At 42.4% G+C, this 18,734-nt stretch overlaps 1 protein-coding gene and 1 long non-coding RNA gene across 2 annotated transcripts in view; one reads left to right on the top strand and one right to left on the bottom strand.

The window, feature by feature from the left end:
• Positions 1-18,734, top strand: part of LOC142450216 (uncharacterized) — a 148,900-nt gene that overhangs the window by 114,457 nt on the left and 15,709 nt on the right. The window lies entirely within an intron of this gene.
• The window catches only part of FGD4 (FYVE, RhoGEF and PH domain containing 4), a 158,835-nt gene that overhangs the window by 75,185 nt on the left and 64,916 nt on the right, over positions 1-18,734 (bottom strand). The window contains exon 2 of the mRNA XM_075551899.1: positions 3,853-4,005. Within this exon, the coding sequence (XP_075408014.1) occupies positions 3,853-4,005 (153 nt within the window). The remainder of the gene's footprint in view (positions 1-3,852; positions 4,006-18,734) is intronic.

Raw genomic sequence — 18,734 nt, forward strand, 5'->3', positions numbered from 1 at the left:
TTGTCAACTCATTTCTAATGAGCAAGACAAAATCTTTTATTTTACATTTTTTTATAAAATGGTATACCATATATAATCGTGTATAAGCTGGCCCAAATATTAGCCAAGGCACCTAATTTTAGCAAAAAACTGCATTTAAAATGTGCTGAAGAAAGTCGGTCTATGCATAAGCATATAAGGTAAACTATATGTATTTTAAAATCCTATGTTTATAGCTATATGACAGAATTCCAAGAAAGAGAGATGCTATTACCATATAGACTCATGTATAAGCAGAGTTTTTCAGCACATTTTTAATGCAAATTTGGTGCCTCAGCTGATATTCGGGTTGGCTTATCCTCGAGTATATTTGGTAGTTGCGATTCCATTCCAAAAGAAATCATAGATCAAAATGTGAGATCTGAAAGAGGAGAGTCAAGGATGGCCCTGAAGTCTTTGGCGTGAAAAACTGAGTTGTCATGAACTTGCATGGTAGATACAGCAAACATTAGGAGCATTATTAATTTGAGGTATCTTATTTAACTAAATTCCATTGGATTTCATAAAAACCAGATTATCAGATTTTGATTACTATTTTTAAAACTGGCTATATGTTAATGCTTCATTAATGTATAATATTATACTTTTAAAGTTATTGAGTACTAGAAATGGATTAATTTGCTTTGAAAGCAATGACCTTAGATTTGGGCACTCAAACAACAATAACTTCCAAGCTCCCAAAGTTATTTTTAAACATTTTGGTTTCATGGCTGAGAAATGACTGTATGTAATTCACAAAGGGAGACCACCACAGATGAAAGTTCCTAAAAGAATAAAGAACTATTAGCTTTAATTAAGTTAAGGAAGCTATTTTAAGTTATATCTAACATGGCAGGAAATAGGTCACTATTAAATGTGGTGAGCAAAAAGACTTAAGTTGGAAGTTACTCAGTAATTTATTTGTTTGTACCGAGTGGTAGGATTGGTATGAATTGAATAAGCCATTGTTTTCCAAAGCCTGAGGGCATTTTTCCGAAACTGAAGCAAAAGAAACTAAACCATGGGACAAAACTATTTTAAAATCCACATTCCATGGTATGGATTCAACTGCAAGTTTAATCTCCAATTTAAATTTTAGCCCTTTCCCCTTTTAACACCGTAATATCTATAAATCTTAGATGGTTCCAGATGCGTTGCTGTATCATTGCAACAAATAAAGTTATTGAGCACCGCCTTTCCCTTTAAAAGCACAAACTAAATTGTAGCTATGCTTTCATTAGCACTCTATTGGAGGAGAAACAAGTACAAGACTGAATTATGGCTTCATTTCAGGATCTAAATCAGGACTTCTTACCAATGACATTTTAGGCAAGATACCATACATACTCAAGTATAAGCCGACCTGAATATCAGCGAGGCACCTGCTTTTACCACAAAAAACTGCATTAAAAATATGCTGAAAAACTCGACTTATACATGAGTATATATGGTACTTCTTGGTTACTGTGGGCTGTCCTGAGAACTACAGAATGTGGCAGACAAACTTACTTAATATTATTGATGCCTGTTACGTGCTGGGAATGTAATGTAGTATCACAAAAGGCAGAAGGAAAACAGATGAGTTAAGTGGTCAAAGAAATAACGCAATGTCAGCATTGAAGGTGGGGTTGGGATTTTATCTAGGAGCCAGGGATGGTTCCCTAGAATTTTATAAAGTTATACATCATTGATCCAATTTAACTGACCTAAACTCAAGATGGAAATATATTTAAATATGTATTTATCAATGTATTGATTTGAAATGCCTTAAACAGGAAAAATGAGATCAAATGTGGTTGTCCTACATAATGAGATTAATTTGGCACATGGAAGCTCAGGAAGAACACTGCTATGATTTATCTTAATATATTCGCTAAGAAAATTTGCAAAGTAATATTTCTTCAAAAAAGAGCCTTTTAAAATAATGAAATTCTTGCTTTTGATTTAGGCAATTACCTAAACTTAAAAAGACGTTCTTTTCTGTCCTCTTACCTCATATTTGTTTTTTGTCAATACCGGTAAAATGAAGATGAATTTTGATTTTACAAATGAAATGGCCTACATCATATTTTTTTAATTTCCATGTTTATATCTTTATCAGTGTTATCTCGGGGATTGTATGGACAAAAGGAAAGACCACAATCTTTTGAATGAGTTACTCAGTTGAAGTACAAATGATTTGATACTGCTTGATAGGTCATATAGCCCACCATATTGTCCCCATTCTACCAATAAAAACCACACGTTAAATGTTAATCGTTAATAGTGTAAACATTATATTTGACTGGCAAGGGAGAAAGAGCTGAAAATGGAAGAACCTGATGGGACTCTTAAGACAAAAGGTGGAAAGAAACATCCCACACATCCCCCTCCTCAAAAGGAAGATGAAGGACATAAGACAGCACATTTTCTTCAATGTGACCTGAAGACATTGGAAATAATGAAATGGCTGGGGAAGACAGAATGTTCTTACAACCTCTACCATCACACTAAATAGACTCAAGTTTTGGGTCTGAGATAAGAGTACAGTATGAACTCTGGGGTGTTGCAATGCAAGTACCTGAAAAGAGGAAGTAATCTACAGACTACCCGCCAATAGCAAGAGGGAATGTAAGGTCTGCCTTTATGTTTTGCCAGCACTTTTAGACCAGTTTAGAGCTCTTTAAATTTCTTTTCCAACGTATCCCAATTCAATAAATTTACTCTTTCTGTTCTCACCTTTTTCTCTGACTATGGTCTGAATTTTGTCCCTTGCCAAAAGTCTTGCTTGCAAGCTAAATAAGAATTGAAGAGTGGAGAGGCTTAACACTTCTGAGACTCCTCCTGATAACACCATGATTTGTGTTCATTCGAGTAGTACTCCTGGACCTACTAGTATTAATGTACCTAGAAAATCACCATGAATACTGCTGTTGGTGACTCAAAAGATACCCAAATATGTCATAATCAATAAAGTTCTATTTTAAAACTGTATTTAGTATATGTGCTGCCGAACAGAGCACTTTAAAACTGTTTTAATGATCTCCTTCAGAAATCCTTAAGGACTTTAAGGAATAAAACTACTTTTTTCTTAATGCATTCTCAGTAACACCCCCCCCCTCCTTTTTGGCAAAATAAAATAGAAATTGCGTTTTCCACAGAACAATAAGATTTTGACAATTTCCCCATATTGTTTGCTGCCTGAATGTTAAGTATTCACCATAAATACAAATTCATTAGAAAGAAACTGTACTCTATACCATCACATTTCAGAAAGTTATACCCAGGTTCCTGGGCATTTCTTGATAAAAGAAAAAGTCATTAAACAACAATTTTCCCCCCACTTGAGGAATTACATGGCAAATTTCTCCTTTCTTTCTTTCTTTCCTTCCTTAAAACTACTTTTAACTTGAGTGGGTGGTTTTAAAGCCCAGTGTCCTAATAATTATAAAATGCGGTTCTTGATAAAATACATTAAGTGCTGCCTTAGGATTATGGGACTCACATATCCTTAGACATTCTAGCAAGTTTCAATGGCTTTGGCAGCAGTTCCAAACACTCATTCACTTGTGACCCATGTTCTAGACTCTGCCAGTTAAAATAAAGCATCAAGGGATCATCATGTTCTCCTCAGGGGATATGCAGACAATTTCAACAGGATAAAGAACCATAGAAATTCAAATACCCAGAGCTCTGCCTAAGAAAAAGCTCCCAGGTTGAGAACTATTTTTCTCCCCCTGAAAAATAAACACACCCAATTCCTCTCTTAGGACTACTGCATAATGGCTATCATTCTGAGTACCCTTCAAAACGGACAAGCACCCACCCTGATCATACAGCCCACAGCAAGCATACCTCGTGGCTTTGGATTTGCAGCTGAATGTTTTGCTGGCGTTTTCCCATTTATTCCCTGAGCCTCTTCATCAGATATATTCTGATCAGCCTCTGTAGTTGTGCTGCTTGTTGAGCAAGATGGAAATGTAGTGATAGGTGGACAGGTACTGCTGCCTGCAAGAGTTCAAGAAGAACAGGAAGGTGAGTAGAGAGCTAGCACAACTCTAGCTGGGGCAGTTAAATTTCTTCTGAGCTCATAAAGGAAAAACTGTTACAGTTACAAGAGGGAGCATAGAAATGTTTTCCCCCCACGTACGCTGGCCTTGAGAAGTTGTTCCCTGTGCTTCAGAAACACATTGCTATTAGTTGTTCCCTGCGCGTCAGAAACCCTGTAAAGTCATAAACGCTCACAACAGAAGATAGCGACAGGCACACCCCTTTCCTTGCAGGGCACGGGGAGGGCAGGATGCAGCTGCCGGGAAAGAGGTGAAGGAGAGGACAGGAGCGCCTCAGCACCAACCCATTAAAAGCGTTCCTTCTAGCTCTCAGTCAACCAGCATGTCGAAAGAACAGAGAAGGAAAGCATTCACGGGACAGCTAAAGACTCCACAACAAACACACACCACCTGCTTTCACCACAGCCTCCTGTCCGCTACCATGATACACTGTGGGTTCCACAGAAAGAATGGGGAGATGAGTGGGGTAACACGGTCACATTTATGGAAAGCCGAATACCCCCAAATTATCTTTAAAACAGTACCAAATACATACTTAGGGTTTCTGCTCAATTTTTTAAAAGAAGCCAGAACCGTATTTCCCCTTCTCCACTTAGTAAAGTTGCCTTTCTTACAATTGATAGGGTGATATCAGCAACAGACTAGATTCTGAATAGGAGAAAGTACAACTTAGAGAGGTTGAACTGTGCCCTTCCAAAACGTATGCTGGATTCCGGGTTCTTGTATCGGTTTCCAGACCTCTTCTTTTTTATATTAACAAGGTCATACCCGGGTAAGACGGATCCTAACCATCATCACTTCTGAATTATAAAAGCTCCAGAGCAGATTCACACAGGACAGGGACAGAAGCTAGGATGCCATAACGCTCATGGGCAGAGGCAGAAACTCACACACTCACAGCAGAAATGGACACAGGTGACAACTTGTGGACTTTTAAACTCTGGCACTGACAAAATAACCTTGTGTTCTTTATAGCCAACCACTTTCAGTGAAACTAAGATTGGATGCTACGCTAAGAAACTGGTTGGTTAAAGTAACAGTTTTATTTTTAAAGAATCTAAATCTTTAAAAGACTCACTAACTGAAAATTGCTAGTGATAAAAGGTCTTATTACTTAAAACACAAATCAGTCGAAAATGCTCTATAGTTCAAACTGATTATGAATTAATAACTATAAAAATACTGTTTTTTTAAAGTTCTTTTGAATGTATCCTGCTAAAACAAGATTTTTAAAAATAGCTAATAGTTCCAAGCATTGTCTGAAATGTGATTAGTGAATCAACTGCTAAAACCAGCTACATGGGTTTTCATCAGATGCCATTCTGCTATAATGGCGTATATACAAATGAATTTAACAATTGCTTAGCCAAGAAAAAATATTTGATATTTTATTAACACTGTAAACAGAAGAAAATAAAAGTTCAAAGCGTGAAATATGTGAGCTAATCTGTTTTAGAGTAACTATATAAAATGGGCAAAGAAGACTCCTAAAATCCACAGCATATAATGTAACCACTGTTTGTGGAGATTAGGATTATTTTTTCCCAGTGATTGAATGGATAGTTTAGTAGCCTGCAGGCCGCCTGTTTGAGTGTGGCGCAGGATGGCCGTGAGGCAGAAACTGTGATAGGCCACGTTCTTACACACCACAGGAAGCCACTACCCCATAGCTGTAAACCGAGACCCTTCCGAAGAAAGAATGCAGCTGTTCAGTCCATTTACACATGCAAGACGCAATAAAACCACCAAAAGGGCCCCGTAATGGATTCTGTGAGAAAGCGAGTCTTTGAAACAAAGCTATTGAAGTGATAAAAGTCATGTGGATTATAGAGGTTCTGCTTATGCCAATAAACCCATAATCAGAAACTTCCTTTCAAATCCTCATTTCAAATAAGCGAAGGACACAGAGAACACTTGTTCATGTCTTTAAAAGTTTGATTTTAAAAAAAGAAAAGCAGTAACGAGTTGCACCAGACACCCTAAGTGGCCAGCAAAGCCTTAAATATTTACATCTAGGCCTGTACAAAAAAACGTGTTGACTAAAGGCTTCAATCAAACCTATCATGGTGGGGAAAACATTCGGTGTAAACACAGCGCCATTTCATGAACTATTTCTGCTCCCATCTTGGATCCTCGCTCACATTAGGAGATATCCTACATGGGGAGGGGGTAGGTGTCGGTTGCAAAAAAAGGGGGGATTTGAGCCCAACATTGTAACTAGGCTCACTCATTCAGGAATTCTCACAGTAGCTATCAGAAACAAAGGCTTTTGAATAAATTACCCTCATAGATTCCGAATTATCAATAGAATAGGAATGATTTCTTATTATTAAACAGTCATCTTAAATATGCACGTGATTCCAGCATGTTTGTTAGTAGTGCAGGGGGGTGTGTGTGTGTCCATCTAAATATTATTTACTTGATGATTGGTGATCTTTTTAGTCACTGGTCCTAAGGAACCCAGGTTGCGTTGGGTCTTTGAGTTACTCACTTACTCAGTGAGTCAGATCTTCTGTAGGAATGTTTGCTAGCTGTGTGGGCTCCTCGGACCTTCATCATCAGTTCAGCCTCCCCTTTAACTACATGAGGATTTCTGTTCCCATTGCGATATTCCAATTATAATAATGACATTGCTAATTTGTAAACTCTTCTTAGTCTCTACTTCAATAGTCATTGCATTTTTTTTTTTTGGTGGAGGCAGATATTCTGACTAGTTAGGGTGACTTCTGGCTTCTATATGCACAACTCTGTGGTAGGCCAAGGTGTGTTTAGAGAAACAAATGCACAGGAACTCATGTATAAGCGAGAATTTTATATAAAGGTTAAGTACACATCAAGAAAACATCCCAACCCAGTGCTGCCCAAGCCCACAAGTCCAACATAGCCCATATGTCCAACACCAATCCACAAAGTCCTCCTCCATCTCACAAAACAGACGCAGTGATGCCGACTGCAGGAGGAAAGCCGAGTCAGTGAGTGTGTAAACATCTCAGCGCTGGCAGGGGTCTCCACTTGGCTGCTCCAGCACCCAGGGCTGCATCGGGGTAGGTCCGTGTGGCTTCTCCCTCAGGGGTGACTTGCAGGAAGTCAGCCTTGCCAGCTAAAGCAGGGAACTGGCTAAGGCAGCTGCACCTTGGTCCGTCAGAAAGCAAGAGACCCAATAACTAGAAAGGCCAGGATCACCGAACCATTTATCTCTCCACCCTTCAATTAACCCCAAATGTGTTTATTGGCCAGGTTGGCCCAATACATTTTAACTATATCAAAAGGTTATCAGTTCTGTTTTGGGTGACTTTTCGATCTCTCTGGATTGGCCCTTTCAGATTAGGCTTTCCCTTGGATTAACCATATGAAAGGCTGGTCCGCTCACTTCTGATGCGTCGAGCCTGACCTCTTGCTACGGCGTCCATACTCATACAGAGCATGCTCGTGGGCTTGCTCCCAGCCAGGCTTCGCTTCTCCACCAAGTTCCTAGCACAAAAGATGCTGTGGCCCTGCACCCTTTGGAACCAGGGGATCACCTGGATTTAAGAGGATAGGGATAGCTGCCTAGGAGAGACAATATTCTTCAGAACAGTGTGTACAGAGAGAAGAGATGCTTGAAAATTTACACAGTCCAGCGTTCCTATATGCCATTCATCCGCGTTCCTCTCGTGTTCCAGCGTTGCTATATGCCATTCATCCGCGTTCCTCTCGTGTTCCAGCGTTGCTATATGCCATTCATCCGCGTTCCTCTCGTGTTCCAGCGTTGCTATATGCCCTTCATCCGCGTTCCTCTCGTGTTCCAGCGTTGCTATATGCCATTCATCCGCGTTCCTCTCGTGTTCCAGCGTTCCTATATGCCATTCATCCGCGTTCCAGCGTTGCTATATGCCATTCATCCGCGTTCCTCTCGTGTTCCAGCGTTCCTATATGCCATTCATCCGCGTTCCAGCGTTGCTATATGCCCTTCATCCGCGTTCCTCTCGTGTTCCAGCGTTGCTATATGCCATTCATCCGCGTTCCAGCGTTGCTATATGCCATTCATCCGCGTTCCTCTCGTGTTCCAGCGTTGCTATATGCCATTCATCTGCGTTCCTTTCGTGTTCCAGCGTTGCTATATGCCCTTCATCCGCGTTCCTCTCGTGTTCCAGCGTTGCTATATGCCATTCATCCGCGTTCCAGCGTTGCTATATGCCCTTCATCCGCGTTCCTCTCGTGTTCCAGCGTTGCTATATGCCATTCATCCGCGTTCCAGCGTTGCTATATGCCATTCATCCGCGTTCCTCTCGTGTTCCAGCGTTGCTATATGCCATTCATCCGCGTTCCTCTCGTGTTCCAGCGTTGCTATATGCCATTCATCCGCGTTCCAGCGTTGCTATATGCCATTCATCCGCGTTCCTCTCGTGTTCCAGCGTTGCTATATGCCATTCATCTGCGTTCCTTTCGTGTTCCAGCGTTGCTATATGCCCTTCATCCGCGTTCCTCTCGTGTTCCAGCGTTGCTATATGCCATTCATCCGCGTTCCAGCGTTGCTATATGCCCTTCATCCGCGTTCCTCTCGTGTTCCAGCGTTGCTATATGCCATTCATCCGCGTTCCAGCGTTGCTATATGCCATTCATCCGCGTTCCTCTCGTGTTCCAGCGTTGCTATATGCCATTCATCCGCGTTCCTCTCGTGTTCCAGCGTTCCTATATGCCATTCATCCGCGTTCCGGCGTTCCTATATGCCATTCATCCGCGTTCCGGCGTTCCTATATGCCATTCATCCGCGTTCCGGCGTTCCTATATGCCATTCATCCGCGTTCCAGCGTTCCTATATGCCATTCATCCGCGTTCCGGCGTTCCTATATGCCATTCATCCGCGTTCCGGCGTTCCTCTCGTGTTCCGGCGTTCCTCTCGTGTTCCGGCGTTCCTATGTGCCATTCATCCGCGTTCCTCTCGTTTGGGCCGCCTGTCTAACCATGCCATCATTATCAAAACTGAGAATCTGACGTCGGCCCAATGCTCAATTACAGGCTTGATTCATATTCCAGAAGTTTCTGCACTAATGTCCCTTTCCTGTTCTAATTTAGAATATCATGTTGCTACTGTCTCGTTAGAGTCTCCTTTCAATCCTTGAATTTCTCAGTCTTTACTTGACTTGCATGACTTAATACTTTTCAAGAGTAGTAGTCAGGTGCCCTGATGGAATACAGGAAGGGCGACTAATTGCAAGGTCAGCTGTTTAAAACCACCAACCCTCTGCTGGGGAAAAGACGAGGCCTGCTACTCCTGTAAAGAGTCGGTCTCGGTACCCACAGGGGCAGTTCCTCTCTGTCAGGAATTTGTAGATTGTCACATTGGATGTCTCTGGTGTTTCCTCATGAATAGACTTAAAAGGCAATCTCCTGGCAGCCTATCACTCCATCATTAACCCACTGCTGTCCAGTCCATTCTGACTCATGACGACACCAGGAGGCTTGGAAGCTGTAAAGCTTTTTGGGGAGCAAAGACTCTCTACCAGAGAGACCAGTAGCCCAGTGCTGAGCCCACTGTGCCTGCCACCAGGGGACCCTTTAATCATTACATGCAATGTTAACTTGGATCATTTGGTAAAGTAGACCAGATTTGTCCACTGTAAACTATTGTTTTAGAAAAGTGGGTGAAGGGAGACATCAGACAGTATAAGACATGACAAAATAATAATTTGTAAATTATTAAGGGTTCGTGATGGAAGGGGGTAGGGAGGGAGGGGAAAATAAGGAGCTGACATCAAGGGCTCCAGTAGAAAGAAAATGTTTTGAGAATGATGGTGGCAACAAATGTACAAATGTGCTTAACACAATGGATGGATGGATGGATGGATGGATGGATGGATGGATGGATTGTGATAAGAGTTGTACGAGCCCCAAATAAAATGATTTTAAACAGAAAAATAAATTCTGTTATAAGTATTCCATACTTTTCCTCTCTGGGATACAAAAAGAGTATCCCCCAAATATATATGTTAGATTAAGGACACTGCCTGCAACTAATGGTACATGATTGTCAAGTTATCTCCCTGACAACTCCAGCCATCAAGAGCAAGCAGATACCATTGTTTCTCCCACAATAGGCAAGGCTCACTCCCTGCTGTTGGGGACAGTGGATTGTTTTCCCTGAAAGCTTAGGCTAAGTAAAGTCTCCAGCTCGAGGGTAATCATGGTCAGGATGCCATCCTGAATCTAGGATCTGCCCATCGTGTCATATGTGTGCCCCCAATCCCTCCCCTTCCTATTGCGTGTATACCCCTAACTCATTCCCCTCCCATTACTGTATTACCTATAGTACAACCCTTTCCTGTGATGTATGCTTTTACCAGTAATTAGCGGGGTTGCACGTCCCCAAAAGATATGTAAGCCTTGGTTAGTAATAAATCTCTCTCTCCTGCCCTGTACCACCAAGAGGAGCTGAGGTGAGCATGCTATATTATCTCTTATTTTCTATGACTTTACTATAATAATTTACTTATTATCGCTGTACAATTGCACCTACTGAACCTGTGATGATTTGTTAGGGGCTGGCTCCCCGACACCTGTCATCCCTTTAAAACTCCCCTAATTTATGAAAACAAAACAGACTCACTGCCACTGGGTTGGTGTCAATTTGTAGAGACTCCACAGGCCAGAGTAAAAGTGTCCCTGTGAGTTTCTGAGACTAAAACTTTATTTTTCTCTCGCAAAGTGGCTGGTGGTTTCCAACTGAAGTTAGCCATCTAACACGTAACCACTATGCCACCAGAGAGAGCTAAGCGTGGGAATTTAATGTACTGTAAAACGCATGCTTTCCAACATGCTTGCCCAGGGGAATAAATGCGTACCTACTAAATGATTTCAGGTCACTGTTTCCAAAAGTCCCCAAACATCTAGAGCGAAAACATGAGTATTGCAGAGACTTGGAACCCTATGTGACATTTCTGCTTTGTCCTAAAAGGGTTGCTGTGAATTGGAATCCACTTGATGGCAGAAAGATTTGGTTCTTTGTTTGCACTTGTTGGAATGAAAGCCTCAGCAAGGCAGTCAGGTTGTTGTATCAACTGATGTGTTTGGGAGATCTGGCCGGTCATACACTAAATGCTCAATAAACATTTGTTGAAGAAACGAACCTTAAAATGTTCAGCAAACATCCTTTTATTTGCATGTATCCTTAGTTGTTATTTCAGGAGCAATGCTTCCTAAAATTCTGACAACACATTCTTTTTCAAAGCCTGTTGGGTTGCTGCTTGAGTCCGTTCTGATTCAAAGTGCCCTGGGCGCAACGGAATGAAGCACTGCCCTGTTCTGAGCCTCCTCACAATCGTGCTCACGTCGGAGCCCGTTTCAAAGCCTTGGCTAGGGTAACGGTCAGACAGTTTACGTGTTTGTCACACATATGGAGAAAAAGGGTGTATCCAAGTAATCCTGATAATCCCTATTTATGGGGCGATCCAGATCTACACTGTAATAAAAATAGCAACAAAACTAAAATTAAGGAACAAAAACCCAGCCACTAACAATGCACTGTAGATGTCCAGTGCTTTTGACTCATCATGTAATACCATCTAAATTTCAAAAGCAGAATGGATTTTAAAAAGCCTTTTGGTTGTTAGGTGCCATGAAGTCACTTCCCACCCACGGCAACCCTGTGCACATAACCTTGCCCAATCCCCACTTTTCTTATGCTCGAGCACAGTCTGGCAGCCCTGTGTTGATCCATCTCGTCAAGAGCCTTCCTCTGTTTTCCACTATAGGTATTAAAGATTTGTTTAAAGCGTCAGAGGTAGATGAGTAACAATGGAGTATAAAAAGGCAACTTCTATCCTTTCAGCTGTCGGCCTGTGTGCCTGGTGTCCAAATGGGCACGTTCCTGAAACCTGGGGAGGGGTGCTGGTCCTGGCCGGACACTATTCGGGATGCAAAGCTGTCATCCTGACGAACATTGATAACTTCTCAGAAGCCCCTACAACCAGGCTCTCATGGCTGGAATCGCCTGCTCTGCCCGCAGAGTGACAGCTGCCACAGACAAGACGAAAACGGCCACAAAGCCAAAGATCAAGTCTTTTGTGAAGGTTTATAACTATCATCACCTCATGCCCACAAGGTTCACTGCAGGCACCCTCTTGGACAAAGCTGTCATCTACAAGGATATCTTCAGAGACCCAGCTCTCAAATGCAAGGCCCGTGGGGACGCTGAGGTCATATTTGAGGAGAGGTAGAAGAGAGGCAAAAACAGGTGGTTCCTCCAAAGCTGCGATTCTAGACTTGAGTCAAGATCATTAAAAACACCCCCAAAATTAAAAAAAAAAATTTAAGGCAACTTATAACAATGTATGTGATTAAATGAAAAAATGTACGGCCTCTAAAATCACAAAATAATTAAGAAAATATTTTGACAAACTATAAAGATTTATTTTGCTTCGCTATAAACATGCTCTACAATTAATAACGGAGACTTTGTTTCCGAGAGGGGAGGAAAAGGGAAATAACACTTTTTTTTAAGGGTCTGGCTTGTGGTCCCGTAAAAATTAGGATTCTGGGATACTGAAGTCAGTGTCAATAAAGCATATGAAAACTGGGGGGGAAATTAGGATTCTGCTGTGGAGAACTGAAATACAGCCAACAGAGCTTGTCATAATGGCAGCGTGAACGTGCAGATGCAGCCTAGAACACAGCACAGGTTACACACCAGTGGGCTCTCGTCGTCAGCGTCTGGGTTAGTCTGGGTACTTTGGAGAAACAAGTGCACAAGAGAGAGTCTAAGAGAGAGTTTTATATAAAGGTTAAGTACACATCAAGAAAACATCCCAACCCAGTGCTGTCCAAGCCCACAAGTCCAACATTAACCCCTATGTCCAACACCAATCCACAAAGTCCTCCTCCATCTCACAAAACAGACGCAGTGATGCCGACTGCAGGAGGAAAGCCGAGTCAGTGAGTGTGTAAACATCTCAGCGCTGGCAGGGGTCTCCACTTGGCTGCTCCAGCACCCAGGGCTGCATCGGGGCAGGTCCATGTGGCTTCTCCTCAGGGATGTCTTGCAAGAAGTCAGCCTTGCAAGCTGAAGCAGGGAACTGGCTAAGGGAACTGCACCCTGGTCCGACCATCACAAAGCAAGAGACCAGAGAACTAGAAAGGCGAGGCTCCCCAAGCCATTTATCCCTCTGCCCTTCAACTAACCCCACTTGTGTTTATCGGCTAGGTTGGCACAATAAACTAACTCAGCATCCAAGTCCCACCCCTTTCTGCAAGGTCATTTTTAAAGTGGCAGATAGCCCTGTATATATCAGTGTTGCTTAAACACAAAGTCCATGCCAACTTGTGAATTTGTACAATTATGGAACAGATTTACATGTCAACACATCCACAAGACATACTTAACAATAGCAAGGACCTTTCCATAGGATCACAAGACAGAATTAGGAATTGAAAAGAAAGTCCAGTGTGTGACTAAACTCAAAGAACCTGATTATATTAAAAGTCTTGGAAAAACACAACGTTCTCCACAGTATTAGTCACAAGAGCCAAATGGAAAAATCAAAATGTGGTCCATAATGACAGTGAAGTCCTCCTGAGCCAAAAAGAGAAATGAAGGCTTGATGATGCAGGCGTGGTACCACCTGGTGAACCTTGAAACTAGCCTGCTGTGTGAAATGGGCTGGTCATAAAAGGAAAACTATGCCATTACTTCACCTACATCAATCAGAGAAATGTATGGATACCATTGTATAGGTAGTACTGTATATTAAATGCATCAACTCACTGCCATCGAATTGATTCTAATTCATGGTGACCCTCTAGGACAGGGTAGACCTGCCCCTGTGGGTTTCCGAGACTGTAACTCTTTATGGAAGTATAATAGATAATGCTTTTGAAAAAGAGGGAAACTCTAGGACACTTGTGTTCATGTTGAACTTACACATACACCAAGAGGCAGGTATTGAATAGAATAAATTAATACTGTGTGTTTTTTCTACTTGAGTCCTTGGTATCAGCTCCTTCACCATACTTGTTCAATCTGTATGCTGAACGAAAAGTCTGAGAAGTGGGGCTGTATGTAAAAGAGGGGGGCACCAGGACGGGAGGAAGACTCCTTAGCAAGCTGTGAGATGCAGATGACACAACTGGGCATGCTCAAAATGAAGAGGCCTTGAAGCACTTATTGATGAAGATCAGAGACTACAGTCTTCAGTATGGATTGCATCTCAGCATAAAGAAAGCAAAGTCCTCATTATTGGGGGAAGAAGGAACATCAGGATAAACAAAAGTTAGCAAGAATTTTATTTTTACTGGAATTCACAATCAATGGTCACTGAAGCCACAGTCAAGATCTGGAATGACATTTTGCAAATCTGCTTTAAATTTTTTAAAGTATTAAAAAGCAGAAATGTCACTTTGAGAGACTAATGTGCACCTGAAGGAAGCACGGTGTTGTCATTCAGGTGATGTGTATGCAAGAGCTGGAGACAGGAAAGACGTGATGATTTTGAATTACGATGCTAGTCAAGAATATACCATGGACTGATAAGATTTCATCTCACATGCTTTGAATATGTTATCCAGAGGACCAATCCCTGGAGAAGGATGTCATGCTTGATGAGGTCAGCAAGAGAGTGGAAGACACACCATAAAATGGATTGACACAGTGGCTATAGCAGTAAGCTCGGGCACTGTAAGGACTGGGGGGATGGTACAGTACTGGACTGTGCTTTGATCTGCTGCACACAAGGTCAGAAGTGACAGGATACCACTGAACAGCAACAGTACAGGTAGCAGGAGTAGGAAGAAGGGAAGTCGCGTTTTTAGGAAACGTTGAGGTTCTGGTAGTAGTGGTAGAATAACTCGGACAGTGGCAGTGGTTACAGAACATAATTTGATCAATGTTACTGTAAAAATAATTGAACTGTCACAAGTTCTGTTACATACTTCATATAAAAATGAAAATCTTGAACAAATAAAGAACCGGTTCCCTTCTACTATGCAAAAACAAAAACCTCCCAGACCAAACCTAACTGGCATCAAGTGAATTCTATCTCATAATGATCCTCTAGGACAGAGCAGAACTGCTTCTTATGGTCTCTGACAGCAGATAACCTCCTCTTTCTGGGGAGTCGGAAAAGCTGACCTTGTGGTGAACCGGCCCACACTGAGCCCAGAGCAGAAATTAATGAACCTTCCTGCACTGCAGGAAGAGGGTGGAGGAGTGGCGGGCATGTTGTGCTGTAACTTGGTACATTGTTATCATAAATAGAAACCAACTGCCCACTCATTTGGTAGGTCTTAGACACAGAACCTCCCTCCCTGAATCATGCACTGATGGAGGCTCCCATTGGCCAGGCGCAACTAAGAGGGTTGTTCAAGATGACAAAAAGCAACTTCTGTTTAACTCATACCAAATACTCAGTCTGCAAAACCCAAACAACACTAGCACGTGGATTCTGACTCACAACGACCCTACACAACAGAGTAGAACCGTCCCTGTGTGTTTCCAAGATTTTAAATCCTTCCGAGAGCAGACAGCTTCATCATTCTCCAGAGTGCCTGTGGGGTTTGTGCCGTTGACTTGTGAGCAGTACCCCTACGACATCACCAGGCCTATGACTCGGGGAGTAGGTGAGGGTCAAGAGAAACCACAATCTATCTCAAGTGTTTCTTTGTACCCGTTTGCCAAGGACACTTTTGGTTGGCACTAACTTGATTTGGAGGAGGTTCAGTTTGCTCTCCTCACTCTTAAAAATGTTCTCTTGCATTGTGACACCAATTGCTTTACTCCAAAGGACAACCCATGTGGAAGAGATGGGAACATCATGGATCGACCGAAAGCTCTCGTGTTAACTTTTGCACAGGTCCTGAGATATGTCAGATCCATGCAATCAGACACAAGCTAAATTTTCATGCACTTGTTTTTCTGTTTTGTTTGGCCAGAGCCCAAGATTCATAACAACTTTGAGCTTTGTTCTTAAAGTTGGTTCTGACTCACAGTGACCCCATGTGACAGTGCCGAAGGTACCATAGGGCAATCTTTACATAAGCAGATGAACTGGTCTTTTTTCGGAGAACCAGCTGTCTGGGGAGGTTCAAAGGGCTCATCTTTTGGTTAGCACTTGGATGAGTGTGAACTGCTCCGCCACCGTGCCTCTCCTGAGATCCCCAATCACATTCCTATAAGGTTGGGCCTGATAATGGAGAGTCCACTTCCTAGAAATCATCACCTGCACTGAAAGCCAGTCCAGATGTGACACACATGCACACCTGTGCTAGTCATTCGTCATTACATGTTATTAAATTACGTACACCTTTATAGCAGCTTAAGTATTTTCCAGTTCACCTGTCTTATTAAAATCACTTGCCTAAGTAAAATCTACACGTTGGGACTTTAACTTTCTATAAATAAGGAATCACAGACCTCACAGTGGTATCTCTCTTACAAGGTCATGGTAAGGATGAACTGAGTTAGTTAAGGCACGGAAAGTACCTGGGAGACTCGCTGGCATAGAGGAAGTACTGTGTGGCTGCTTGCTGTCACCATTACTTGCATTATTGTTGCTACGTGCTATAGGAGGTGAGGAAAGCAGCCAAAGTACTCTGCTTTCCTCCACGCACCAGAGACTTGTACCTTCAGCCACAGCTATGTTTTCACAGATTCTTGGCTCACATTTGCCCTCCCTACTCCCTGTACTTTGATGTTCTAATAACCCAGCACTTGTTCAGACCTACTTCTGCTATTGGCGTCAAAACCGAATCGTTCCGTGATGCTCCTAACACCCATTTTGTATCAGCTCTGGATAAATGACAGTTTTTGCAAAGTAATAGCTAATCATTTACAAGTATACGGACTTTGCTCATCAAATAGTAATGTCTTCTTTAATAAAGATAACAACATCAGTAATGACAAGACATGTCTGGTATCTGACATGAAATAGAACTGATGGCAGATATTTCCAATCCCAAAGGCTTCATTCATTAATGTTCACATTTGCCATTACAATAAATGTGTATCCTGGATTATAAAAATTTCTTTCACCTTTCCTCCACTTGACATTTCTTCATTTGATATTAATCACAGTATCTTTGACAAGATGTCACTCTGGAAAACACATTCCATGTGCCTTTGATCCCTGACACTCAATATTGAATACAGATCTTTGACTCCAAGTAACAAGCTGTTCTGTAAGCACTAAGAATATCCAGTGATCAACTGCAAAACAAGTACCAAAAAGCTTCTACTTTATTCCATCCCTCCCCCCTTTGCTCTTTCTCCCCAATTAAACACACCAACTGATCACTCCCTAATTTAAAATGTCAGATACCCTGTTAATTACTGGGAACAGGAAGACAAAGAGGACATAATCCTTACCCTCAAGTAATTCACGGTGTAGGGAGGAAATAGATGCGTCCATTTCCCTAAGTATCTGACACCCTGGGCTCTTCCCCTTCCCTTGGCTAAATCCAGGTCAAGAAAACTGCCCGGCCAACCAATGACAGAGGTGACGAACAAAGGGCTGGCTGTGAGACGCGTTGTGGGAACTGGCTGGAGCAGGAGGAGCAGGCAGAAGGAAGGAGTTTTGTAAGGCTCCTGCTAGCAGGCTAGGGAAACAGTGCCTTTATTTTATGGAAAGAATTCCTGGAGCCTGTGTGATGTTAAGGGTTAACTGTGCTCAGTTGCTTACAGAAAGGTTGACGGTTCAAGCCACCCAGAAGTGCCTCGAAAGAAAGGCCTGGAGATCTGCTGCCAAAAAGTCAACCACTGAAAAATGGACAGACGCGGCTGTACTCTGACACACACAAGCTGCTACAAGCCGGAATCGACTTGGTGGGAGTAGCTGGGTGGTGGTACGGAGACCCCAGGACAAGCACCTCACCCCGGCAGTCACTCAACAGGTCACTTGCCCTCACTTCCTGCTTGTCTGATTACGGTTCTTAGCGATGGTCCTCCTGGTACTGTGATATGTCCGGTCACTAGCATGGCACAGGAGAGAAAAAGCAAAGGCTTACTGGTCCTGTACCCAGGGCCAACTGAACACAGGCTATGAGCCATCTGTTATTTCCTACTGTGTTAGCTTTCTTTTTTTTTTTTTTTAACAATTTATTGGGGCTGATACAATTCTTTTCACAGTTCATACATATACATACATCAATTGTATAAAGCACATCTGTACAGTCTTTGCCCTAATCATTTTTTTCTCTTTTCTTCTTTTACATTTTATTAGGGACTCAAACAACTCTTACCACAATCCATACATATACATACATCAATTGTATAAAGCACATCCATATATTCCCTGCCCCTACTGTGTTAGCTTTCAGTAATTATTGGCTAACTCCTTTGTCCTTCTGCCTTAATTTTATTAGTAGCAGCAATAAAGACCAGTCAAGCGATGCGGTGAGAGGGAGAGAGTACACGAGAACTCGGGCAACTTTTGCCAAAGTGTATCCTGTGACTCTACACTCAGGCAGAAGAGGCCCTCAGCTCCCCACTCCCCAAAGAACCCATGGCTATGTGAACGACTTGAGGCCTACAGACACGTGAACAGCCCCATCTTGGCTAGTCCGCCACTGTGGGCATCTTCGCAGCTCCGACAATTCCTACAGGAGAGAAACTCTCTCAACTGCGAAACCAGTGTCGATCCAGGAAACACTTCCACCACATATGACAAGTCAACATCCCTTGAAGCTGGTGTTCCTTGGAGC

Source organism: Tenrec ecaudatus, chromosome 6, assembly GCF_050624435.1.
Source record: "Tenrec ecaudatus isolate mTenEca1 chromosome 6, mTenEca1.hap1, whole genome shotgun sequence".
NCBI classification, from domain to species: domain Eukaryota; kingdom Metazoa; phylum Chordata; class Mammalia; order Afrosoricida; family Tenrecidae; genus Tenrec; species Tenrec ecaudatus.